Source organism: Electrona antarctica (genome assembly GCF_951216825.1).
Source record: "Electrona antarctica genome assembly, chromosome: 3".
NCBI classification, from domain to species: domain Eukaryota; kingdom Metazoa; phylum Chordata; class Actinopteri; order Myctophiformes; family Myctophidae; genus Electrona; species Electrona antarctica.
In genome coordinates this window covers 53,122,994-53,135,744 of record NC_136808.1, presented here as the reverse complement: position 1 = coordinate 53,135,744, position 12,751 = coordinate 53,122,994, and the positions used below count along the sequence as shown (strand labels likewise).

The 12,751-nt window shown below is 41.1% G+C and overlaps 1 protein-coding gene across 2 annotated transcripts in view; it reads left to right on the top strand.

The window, feature by feature from the left end:
* Window positions 1-12,751, top strand: part of ap1g1 (adaptor related protein complex 1 subunit gamma 1) — a 33,774-nt gene that overhangs the window by 1,666 nt on the left and 19,357 nt on the right. For both annotated transcript variants that reach the window (XM_079497797.1, XM_079497798.1), the window contains exons 2-5: window positions 6,713-6,916; window positions 7,253-7,377; window positions 8,097-8,238; window positions 9,747-9,843. In XM_079497797.1, the coding sequence (XP_079353923.1) occupies window positions 6,716-6,916; window positions 7,253-7,377; window positions 8,097-8,238; window positions 9,747-9,843 (565 nt within the window). In that variant the 5' untranslated portion in view covers window positions 6,713-6,715. The remainder of the gene's footprint in view (window positions 1-6,712; window positions 6,917-7,252; window positions 7,378-8,096; window positions 8,239-9,746; window positions 9,844-12,751) is intronic.

The window sequence follows — 12,751 nt, the reverse complement described above, 5'->3', positions numbered from 1 at the left end:
TCACCTGAGCAGGTTTTTCCTCACTGGCCAAATGAAGAAACTCTTGACAATTCGTTTGGCTGACTTAATAAGAGTTTTTTTTTCAAAAGTGTTGACAAATCTAGGGCTGTCCTCCAATAAAACAATTTCAACTAATAGATGAGGCTACAGTTGTAATGTATATCACATACATTGTTTATAACTTTTCAGGAAATAAATAATTCAGTGTCGGGGGAAAAAACATTCATTTGTTGTTTTTGTTTTTTTTAGGGGACAGTCCCAAACAAATTGTTGCCCACACTATTGCAACATTCTCATAAAATCATTTGATTATATTCATGGTTTAGATTTCTCTGATATGGAAGGAAAACAAGACCATACTCCTAACTCCTGTAGGATCAGCTTGAATAGCTTATAGCTTTATACTATGGCTTGAGTATTGGCTAGTTAGGTTGGGATGTTGTTGCTGTTCCCTTGTTGACCTATACCCAGACTATCATATAACAATATTTAAACATTTTTAGTGCTAATGTTTTTGCATAAGAAATAATCAATTTGTCATTTATGCTCTGCATTCTTGCAGGACTTGCCTGCACACAATATTGGTACCCTTATGTTATTAAAATGTACTATTTACGCTGAAACGTGTTGAAATTAAGACGTATTATCAGTCTTTTATTTGCAACAGAACTGATGATACCAATGATGCATATTCTGATTTAGTTCTTACAGGTGTCTTTACAATGTTCTTGTAATTCTTCTTATAATCTTATTAATCTCTCATGCATGCAGCCAGTTATAAAAGACAAAAAATACACACTGCTGTGAAGAGCTTAGAAAAATAATAGCTTAGCATGGTGGATGTAAAGGTTACTATCTCCAAGGAACTTGATGTTCCTGTGACCCCTGTTGCCAATATTATTAAGAAGTTTAAGACCCATGGGCCTGTAGCCAACATCTCTGGATGAAGGGACATGGTAATGAGAAGAAAACTATAGAACCGATCCAAGTTTAAAAAAAAAAAACACAACACCGCGATAATGTACTTCGGACAGATTAAACAAAAATAGAGCTTTAGCTTTTTTTTATAAATCACATTATTGTGTGGTTGCTTTTCTGCCAGGTACTGTTGCCTTGAATCTGCAGGCCATTAATGATCAAATACTTTCAAGGCATTTTAAGCAGAACATGCACGCCATTGCACAGTGCACCCTAGTTTAAGAAAGCTTTCTTGTCACAGGTCATGGGTGTTCCAGCAGGATAATGACCTGAATCATCCATCAAAAAGCACCCAAGAATGCACGAGAAGACCATGTAGAATTGGTGTACTATGAGTCCTGATCTGAATCCCATTACACATAAAATGTTCAAGAATTTCAGATCAGGACACATTTTGTGGAAAGAACAGTAGTATACAAGAATAAAAAAAATAGCTGCACATATCGACATTGTTTCTACTTAGTTATTGAAAGAAAATGTATAGGAAGCCTATGTTTACAGCCTATGTTTTGTCAAACTGGGGAAGGGAGCAAATGTGTTTTTTTTTTAAAATGTTTTGTAAACTCTAGACTACCGGTAATTCAACCTGTCAACTACCGGTAGGTTTTTATTATAAATGTTTTGAACATGTTACATACAGTCATTTTTTGTTTTATGGACCAAACTGCAGTTTACAGCTACTCGGCAAAGAGCTGTTAAACGGATAGTGTCCTTTGATAACAGTTATGATTATAATGTCTCCCTGAGTGCTCAGCTGAGCACTAACAACAAAACAAGTGGCAAACTGATCAATGACCCGGAACGTCATACTCAACTGTAGGAAAAAGTAATGATCTCTCGTTCTCTCTAAATAGACGACAGTGCCACATTTTCCTCCAGAGAAGGCAGCAGTTGGTGTATAATTGATATCCACCCATGGAAATCTCATTGGACATGCTCATAATTTTTATTGACCTTGAGCACAACCATTTCTTGCTTATGATTTACTCTCTTGACACTTGTCCTCTACTAGCAGACTGCTGAAGAGTGGGAGGGAGGGGACATGTTTTTTTCTCCCCTTGCTACTGGTTGTCAGGATCAGCAAGCCAATGTAGCCTACCTCATCAAACCTCAGGAGAGAAGACAAGCTTGTTAGGAACATTTTACAGCTACTAGTGCAGAATACTTTCCCTGTTAGGAAATGTAAATGAATGATATTGTGCACAATGCACACAAACTTATGGTTTGTAATTTACCTCATTGTGTAAGAAAATAATAGTTTTCACTGGCGTTTTCAAGTCTTGTTTTAATGTGTCATTGTTCAACTGAACATGTTCAAGTACTCGAGCCTAGAAATGTCAACCTTGAGTTTCTTTCATTAATGCTAGCAGTAGCAATGCGAGTTGCGTCCAATCAAGGGTGATCATTAGTCATCGGTACTGTTGGTGTAGGCTGTAGTGTAGGGTATGTTGTATGTTGCCAAAATTGTCATCGTATTAATGCTTGTTGATAGATTCACCTGGATTGATCAACTGACCCATAATGATGATAGTATACCTGTTGACTTGAATTATGAAATGTGAAGCTACAGTAGAACAGTGCTCTTTTTGTCCTTGTAGAGTAGACTGAGGAAGGCTGACCTTGATGATATTTTCTTGGCTCTTGCTGCCAACCATTGAACAAGCTCAGGCTTTCCCCCCCACCTATGGTTTTTCCTAATCCACCTTACTGTGGCCTGCCATAGTTTTGCTACCTGTTGCAGAATTTGATAACCTGCAAAGAAGGGAAAAAAAGCCTTTTGTGTTGTAGTTCGGTAGACTAGAGGAATGAATTATGTCGATGTGCGAGTTATCGCAATGATGAATTGAAATTTAATCTGTTTTTACTAAGCTCTCAGCGGTGGCTGTATTTAGTTTACCATATCTAATATGTACATACATGATTATGAGCACAGCAAGTGGCAAGGAGGGAGACAGTGGTCACCACAGCAACTGAAATGTGGATAGAAAAGCAATCTTTGAACACACACACACACACACACACACTGCCCGACCTACTTTGATGATTATGGATTCTTCTTACTTCATCAAGAGATCAGTGATTTAAAACCAGGCCTTTCTTCGCTCACTTCACTTATTTATTCTCCTCAGTAGCTTACTGAATGTTCTTGATAATGTGTTTTTAGGAGATGCTAAGAGTCTGAGACATGCCCGGCTGGTGGAATCTTGTGTGTAGTAGTTGCCGCCAAAGAAGTTTAAAAAACGTAATGTGTCGCATCACTTTTGATGTGGAAGATGGTTCTCAATGTGTTGTAATATGTGTTTCACTTTAAAGACCAGAAGAGACAGAACATGTATGTCTAGTGTTTATGTAACTAACAACCCCTTGCTCTTTTCCATTAGCAAGTGCATTCTTTTTTTTTCCTTGTACCAACATCCACTTCAACTCTGAGCTGGTTGGATGTTAAAAAAAATGGCTTTGTTCAGCAAGTAATTACCATAGTCCCACTTGCTGTTGAGCTTAATTATGTGCTGCATGCTACTAGATAAAAGGCTTCTGTGAAATGGGAAGCCATGAAGCATCACTTTATGGAGAGCCACCACCAGTAATAATTGTGCCTGGTCATGGCATAGTGAGTATGATGTAGGACAGTATAGGGCTGGGCAATTAACTGAAAATATATATAGAAACTGTCATTTCGAAGTATGCAACTAAAGGACCACTTCACCCATTTTCAATATGTCGTTCATATTAATTGGATCCTCACTGATGCTCATTATATGATTTGTTTTTGTCTACTCGCTGTGTCTCAGAGGAGACCTGCACTTCATAAATCCGTCTACCAGTAACATCATTGCTAGGCAGTTTTGGTCATTTCAAACTATATTTAAAAAATATATATATATTTTTATGTTTTATGAATGCCAGAACATTGGCTTCCAAACCTTCGATTGCTTGCATGCTAACTTTCCGGGAAGAGAGAGCCTGCCATTTCTATTAGTTTGGATTCCCCATCGATGATGTCATTGTTAGGCGAGTTACTGAACTGTTCACACTCCACAGCCCTTCTCTGAGACACGTAAAACAAATGGTACCATCTTATAATGAGCATTAGTAGTGAGGAGTAGGACCAATTATTGTCTCCACCAGACTGAAGGCATGGGGAGAGAGTATGTTTTGCACTCCGTCCGTCTGTGTGTGTGTGTGTGTCGTCTGGATGCCAACGATGAATCTCTGCCCCAAATTTTCTAGAACGGCCTGTTATAGCGCCACCAGGAGGCCGACTTCCAGATTCTGTCCAAAAATCCCGCAAATTGTTACACACTATCTATAGTCATGTGTTCAAGACGGATCTGTCCGATATTTCATATTCCATCCTAATTGGCTAACATTGGCTTTCAAAGTTTGCAGGATTGGCCCGTTTTGAACCTGTCAATTGATCCTGTGAATCCTAACATTGATACATGCCATGGCACATATTACACTGCTATTTACAGCTTATTTTACAGCAGTAATATTGGTACACGTTGATGGAACCTATTTCACAGATGTAATATCTAGCTGGTGTATATTTTAAGACTTTTATCAACTAAGCACTTTTATCAACATCGTAATCACTGACTGTGCACTATTGATTACTGAAACTAGACTGATTTAAAAAGTAGCTTTTTGGACAACTTTAATGCAATTTTAACGTGATGCCTATTCCATCACTATTATTAACTTGGGTCACACTTCAACTTGATCAGCAAAATGTGTACAGTGCATCTCTAATATATTGTCCTAATGTTTCACCAGAAATCATTGACATTTATAATGACATTCTAGCTTTTAGAAGAAGCAGGTAGATACAAGATAATTGAATCTAGCCACCATGCATGTTGTGTCCTGCATATTAATATTTCATAGTCTTCCAATACATGGAAAGCTTCCTTGGTGCTGGTTAGTAGCTCCTCTGTAAGGAATAGAATTTCACCTGTTGTATTCCATTCCCTCTCCACACAGGCTGTCAAAAATGGCTCTTTTGTTTAGGTTGAAATATTTGCAGAGTGGATTGGATCTTAGTCTTACTAACTACACATTACCTACCCTAACTACCCTATTGCTCATCAAATAGTTGGCTAATATGTTTATTTAAAAAAAAAAACCTTAGTCTTCTTTGCACCTCCACTTGCTTCTACCATATAATGTAGCCCAACTTCTGCATACTGCATACACACGCGTGCGTGCATGTGTGTGTGTGCACTCAACTTCACACACTGTACTCTGTACATTTCTCAAATTCTCACCTGCCACCTGTAATGGTATGCAAGAACAATGCATAAGGAAAGCCTCACACTTTACCTACATTCCACAATGTAAGCCATGTCCAGGTACTCTAGAAATGTAATATTTAATAATAAATACATTTTATGATTATTTTATGTTTCTTGTTGATACACCCCATGTTTGATCAACAAATCACCTAAATGTTAAATAATGTTCTGCCGTAGTGTAGTCTGAAAACCCACCTTCAGACTCCATCTTAACCCATAGCACTTGCCGTAATACTTGCCCTAGCCTCGACTACCTACAGGCATATGCATAGGCTCAACTTATTTAACTTGGCACTCTATAGTGTATATAGTTTCATTATTGCGACCACAGGTCGCATTTACTATGACATTGTGCCTTTCCTGTCAGTCAGTTGGTTGGTTGGTCACCACAGGCATGACCATATATGGCCATGCCTCGTGACATCACGTGACCTCATCAGGGATGGAGATCCCTGATGTCATATTAAGGCCATATATGGGAATGCCCATATATGGAGATCCCTGAGGCCCGGCCCTAACTGGGCCCTCATCAAACGCTGTACACTCAAGACACTGCCTCCGCTGCCACGCTCCGTCTGCTGTCACCTAGGCGGATGCATGCACGCGACCTTGCCCTAAAGCTTCTAGGCGTCTTACTGGTATTACACTGTTAGGTTCTTAAGCTTATGTCGTCTTACTGGTATAGATATTCAAGTATTTGATGTATTATGTTTTTTGTTCTTGCTTACTGTAAATCGCTCTGGATTCTAAATGCCTAAATTGTAATCCAGGTGGAGGGATGACTTGGTTACTTCAAAAATGCTTGTTTGTTGTGCGGCTGTTGTGTGGAAGGACATAATTATACATTTGATTGGCTCTGTATAAAGGGTTATATCACATTTGTGCTGTGCGAAAAACAATCTGTCTATTTTCTGACGTTTTTAGAATTAAAAAAATAAAGAATGGCCTTAGATAGCACTGTAGCTTGGAATATTTGGATCACTTCTCCTAATTTCTGTAAATGAAATTGGATAATGCTGGGTTTGCTTTTTTAATTCATTGTTTATTTTTTGTCCTGTTCTTCCAACAAAACACAAGTGCACACATGGCACATCTATTGCCTTGATGTGCCATTTTCTTTTTTATTGTAAGCGATTCATCAGGGATTCTGTTAACCCATTTTGGGCGGGAACCCCTTTTGGTGTTGGCGTGATGTTATGCTTTAGCTATTGAAAAATAGCAGATCTACAAGCTCATAGCGCGCCACCGAGTGGCGCGCTACGAGCTTGTAGGTCTGCTATTTTTTGAAAAATCGAAGAACGACTGACATAGAAACATAGCTTTTTCAGAAAACAGTCAGGATGTAGAAGACATTTTTAGAATCTGATCTCAGGTCAAAATGGGTTAATCCAGTGTTGCTGTCAAGGTCATGCGTGCCAACCTTTTTTCTGCATTTCCAGAGGATGCCAGCTCCGATCAGACTGCGGGAGCTGATCCGGACCATCCGGACCGCTCGGACCCAGGCAGAGGAACGTGAGATGATCCAGAAAGAGTGCGCTGCCATACGGTCATCCTTCAGAGAGGAAGACAACACATACCGCTGTAGAAACGTGGCAAAGCTGCTTTATATGCACATGTTGGGTTACCCAGCACACTTTGGACAGGTGTGTTTATTTATGTAGTCAAGTCTTAATGTATTTTGTTGAGGAAATGGTGTGAGGAAAGCCTGTGTTCTTATCTGATGTGAACCCGCACACTCATATGCTCCAAAAGATACATTTATTGACGACGTTTCGAGCCAAGGCTCTTCATCTGGTCAGTTGGTCAGTTTGACCAGATGAAGAGCCTTGGCTCGAAACGTGGTCAATAAATGTATCTTTTGGAGCATATGAGTGTGCGGGTTCCCTCTCTTTTTCATATGTCATTTTTCGAACCCAGCACCTCCACAAAGTGATGTGCGTATTTTACTATAGTTTCTTATCTGATGTGCCATTTTCCAGTTGGAATGCCTGAAGCTGATTGCATCCCAGAAGTTCACGGACAAGCGGATAGGCTACTTGGGAGCCATGCTACTGTTGGACGAGAGGCAGGATGTCCATCTACTCATGACAAATTGCATCAAGAAGTAAGAGAGGAAGCCAGTCCTTCAATGCATTTATTGTATATTCCTCTATCTGTTATAATTAGTAAATTGTGTATTTATTGTATTGTGTAAATTGCTTTACAAGGTGCATTCCATTCACCCGTTCACACATACAATTCACTCACGGACAACAGAAGGAAACCATGCATTAAAGGCACCAATCTGCTCATCAGGAGCAATTGGAGGTTTGATTGATTGATTCATTGAAATATTTATTAACAGTTTGCAGAATTACAGTACATTTCAAGCACAAACGCAATACAAAGAGTGAGTGGACGACCCAATTAAGCATTACACTTGTTTACAAGAGGTTCAATTCATCAAAAGTGTCGGTGTCACTAACACAGGGGGTGCCGTGGATTGTTCCTTCCCATTCCCAGACGTCCACTCTAACTCCTGAGCCACTGCCGGAATGCTTGCTTGTTTGTAATGTGGGAGAGTGACGATAAGAGGTGTGGTTGTAGAAACTGATTACACAGAGTTGGTATTCTGTTCCTTCCACAGATCTTGCAGTGTGCACTGATGGCAACTTTGGCGCCACCCCCAAAACCTGCCAAGCCCACTAACCTCTTTATCAAAACCTTTCTTCTGAAGAACAATAGCTCTTTCCTTTCTACTTCCTTATACCATATCTTCCCCTTCTTTATCTACATTGCTCCACATAACTCCCTGGCTTGTCTGTCTCTCCATTCCTACCCCAGTGATCTGAATCACAGCACACAATACGTCCAGGGCCTGGCCTTGTGTACCCTGGGCTGTATGGGTTCCTCAGAGATGTGCCGTGACCTGGCTGGAGAAGTGGAGAAACTGCTCAAAACATCCAACTCTTACCTGAGGAAAAAAGTAAGTCTCACCCACCATGTTGTTGTGCATAAAAAACAAGTTCATATTGTAATACCCCCTGTTAGTGCTGCCAGAATTGTCCAAAAATTACATTCGGATATTCATTTCAAAAACCCACGTGGATTCGAGCAATTCGAGCCATTCGGATTTCGATTCGGGACAATTTGGATTGGCAAAACAATACAGTATATGAATCAACGACTCGCCTGCCCCACAAAAACAAAAAGTAGCCTACCGACGGCTTTTCAACACCCGAGCAAGTCCTTGAAGTCCAGTCCATTCAACAATTTACATCTGTGCAGCATTTCATTCATAATGTTCCGACCGTCGTTACTCATGCTATGGGCAAGCATCGCAGGTCTAAAATCCAAGTTCATGTTCAATGCAGTCTGTTTCCAAGCCATATTGTAGTACAGTCAACTGTAGCCTGCTTATTAAGTCTGCAATGAATCCAGCGACTCCTTTAGTCTTTTGAATTTAACAAATGTAAAAAATGTTCCAAATAAATATAGGCTACATTTTCTATGGCTTCTCCAACAGCCGTAAACTTGTCTTGGTCATATCAGTGGGTACAGGCCGCATTAGGCTACTACTACTAAACTTGTCTTGGTCATATCAGTGGGTACAGGCCGCATTAGGCTACTACTACTAAACTTGTCTTGGTCGTATCAGTGGGTACAGGCCGCATTGGGCTACTACTACTAAACTTGTCTTGGTCGTATCAGTGGGTACAGGCCGCATTAGGCTACTACTACTAAACTTGTCTTGGTCGTATCAGTGGGTACAGGCCGCATTAGGCTACTACTACTAAACTTGTCTTGGTCGTATCAGTGGGTACAGGCCGCATTAGGCTACTACTACTCGTGTCTCTTTGTTTAGCCTACAAATAATGGCGGAGATTACATGGATCAGTCATATTTATTTTTTAGCGTTACATAAGCATATGAACAAAGAGGCTCCGGTCAAAACTGGGCGAATAAAATCTGCAAGTACAGGCATCACTGAATAATTTGTGTCTAGAAATAGGATTATTGACTCCTCAATACTTAACGGAGTGAGTGATATGTTATAGACACATGACTAAACTTCTCAAGTCATGCGTCTTAAAAACTAGAATAGTGTTACCAAAGTGTAATAGGCCTATCTCACAGCCCCCTTTCCACGCCCCCTTCCGGTAGCTAGTGGTGTCATTTAACATTAGGCATTTACACTTTTTTTCTCTGGAGAATCTAAGTACAATTCCTAATGTTAAAATGTCAAAAACCGATAATAATATGAAGAAAACACAATGGTATAACAACTCAAATAAGTAGAATAAACCTTACCTCTACAAAATAGTAGTTTGTGGCTTGTGAAAATACCTCTTTTAACATGGAAGTCTATGGACCGCAGAAAAAACAACACCATTAGCTCCAAAAGGGGGCGGGGAAATGCTGCGAGATAGGCCTATTGCTCGGAGGACGTCACTCTCATTGATTGTTTGTAATACATTTACATGTGATTTCCAGGCGGCGTTGTGTGCAGTTCATGTCATCAGGAAGGTTCCGGAACTGATGGAAATGTTCCTTCCAGCTACAAAAAACCTGCTGAGCGAGAAGAACCACGGTGAGGCTCAAGGGACTGTCGGCATCCAACGGTTTATGGCGGCTGTGTCCCTGTCCTGCACAAACATAATGGTTTATGGCGGCTGTGTCCCTGTCCTGAGCTGTGTCCCTGTCCTGGGCTGTGTCCCTGGGCTGTGTCCCTGTCCTGCACAAACAACATGCACACTTTCACTGTTGGTTTATGGCGGCTGTGTCCCCGTCCTGCACAAACATATGGTTTATGGCGGCTGTGTCCCTGTCCTGCACATTATGGTTTATGGCGGCTGTGTCCCTGTCCTGCACAAACATATGGTTTATGGCGGCTGTGTCCCTGTCCTGCACAAACATGGTTTATGGCGGCTGTGTCCCTGTCCTGCACAAACATATGGTTTATGGCGGCTGTGTCCCTGTCCTGCACAAACATATGGTTTATTGCGGCTGTGTCCCTGTCCTGCACAAACATAATGTTTATGGCGGCTGTGTCCCTGTCCTGCACAAACAACATGCACACTTTCACTGTTGTTTTAACGGTTTATGGCGGCTGTGTCCCTGTCCTGCACAAACATAATGGTTTATGGCGGCTGTGTCCCTGTCCTGCACAAACATAATGGTTTATGGCGGCTGTGTCCCTGTCCTGCACAAACATAATGGTTTATGGCGGCTGTGTCCCTGTCCTGCACACACATAATGGTTTATGGCGGCTGTGTCCCTGTCCTGCACACACATAATGCACACTTTCACTGTTGTCTTCTGTCTCTCGTGCCTTGTAGAGCAGTGGTTCCCAAACTTTTTCATGTCAAGGACCCCCAAATTGACACTAAATAGCCCACGGACCCCCATTTGAAAGGATATGCCAGGGACCCCCATAAGAGAAGATTTGTACGACTCTAGTAGTGATTCTCAACCAGTTTAATTTCAAGGCCCCCCAGTTTGACATGCATTAGTCTACGGACCTCCATTTAATGGCATTTCTATCTCTGGGACCCCCAATTTATATTGTAAAATCAATGTTATTTTAACTCTGACGGGTCCATTTGGTTCCATTTGTACACTCTCTGAGTTACAGACCCATAAGGGTCAATTTGGTTCCAAACTATCATTTAGCTTGGGACCCCCTGGAACTCCCTCAGGTACCCCTGGGGGTCCCCGGACCCCACTTTGGGAACCACTGTTGTAGAGAATAGCTATGCAGCTGATCTCCCCTTTGTGGTGTCCTTTACTGAGGACGGTGGAATTAATGAGTCTGTCATAATCTCTGGGCCTTGTCTGTACCCCACAATGAATAGACATATCAAAGGCAAATAGTGATATTTTGACAGTGAGGAAATAGCTGTGCTCTTGTCAAAGTGATTTGTGACACTGTTTCAGATACTATACGCATTCATATTCATCACTAATGGCTTTTCAGTTTTGACATACAGCAGAGGTATCGGTACAGCTGACGGCCTAAAAAGGTCGTTCAACTGTGTCGCACATGGAAAATAGCTGATGTACATCGCTATAGTCATCAAGATGGATCTGTTTGATTTCTCACAATGATTGGCTAAGATCTAAAATTTGCAGGTGTGACCCGTTTTGAACAAAATGCTGCAAATCATGAACGCAGCGCTTGATTGCGGTGAAACTACACTACGGTGAGGAACATATTTTAACATAGCGCCACCTGGAGGTAGATTTCTGCTAAAGATTTGTTTTATAATTCTCAACTTTTGTCCAAACTTTTGTCCAAATCTGTACACTATCTGTGATCAAGATGGATCCGTCCGATTTTTCATATTCGATCCTGATTGGCGAATTCCAAACATTGCTGGCCCGCAATAAGCTACCTGACCTGGCAGAGCTTTTTTCTAGTTTATAAATCGTCCTTTCAATGCCACAGACAACTTCCTTCAATATTTGGTTTGGATCTTAGATAGCCCAGTTAAAGGACCACCATATCGCCATCATTCAGTTTCAGTTCAATCCAATCAAAATCAACAAACAGTTCTTCGTAATTTCAAGTAAACCGTGAGTCTTAAGGTCGTCTCAGACAGCAATCGACTGCCCTTGGGTCAGGGCTCCAGCGTGCGACTTAATAGGTCGCATATGATACTTAATTTCTTAACGTGCGAGTTAAAATTTAACAAGGTCGCACAGGTGCATGCAGCTTTCACAAGTTGGCCCATGAAGACAAGGAAAAGGATTAAGAATTCGGTGGCATTTCACATTGCAAAACATTTTTTCCAAAATGTAAAAATATTATAATAAGGAATTAATTTGGATAATGTTAATGGAGATATTGTACAAATTGTCACTTTATTAATCCCAAAGGTTTGGACTGCATTTAATTTTCAACACAAAACCTTAAACTGACTTTCTGTGTGTGGAATGTATATTGCCTTTATTGACTGAGTAACTTTGTGTTGGGTTGAAACCATCTACAGTGTTTTGAAGTATAACCAGGGGGGGTTGCTGTTTTTTACACAGTGACCTTTTGTAGGGGGTTTTATGATTCAAACCTTTAATGGTGGAAACCACTACATAAATAAATGGCGCCCGATGTGGGGGCATGATAAGATCATGTATAAATACCATGCTATACAAAGAAAAAAATGGTGCTACCTAATTTGTGGTGGCGCTACCAAATGAAAAGGTAGGTGGCACCAGTGCTACCTGTGAAAAAGTTAGTCTGGAGCCCTGCCTTGGGTGACTATTTTGGACTCGCGGAGAAGTTGTGGGGCGTTGAAGCAAGCGGGCATGGTCCTGTAAAATTGTCGCTCGTGTGTTTGTTTCGTGCACACGCCCGCAGGCGACTAGACCCGGATTGTGGTCAGCTTTTTCAGTGCCCCTCATGTACAGACACGTCGCTGATCCAGACAAGAACGCCTGCGGTACTTTCTCCCCGTCTGAAATGGCCGATCTGAAAGGATTAGCCCATTGACTAAAGTTTA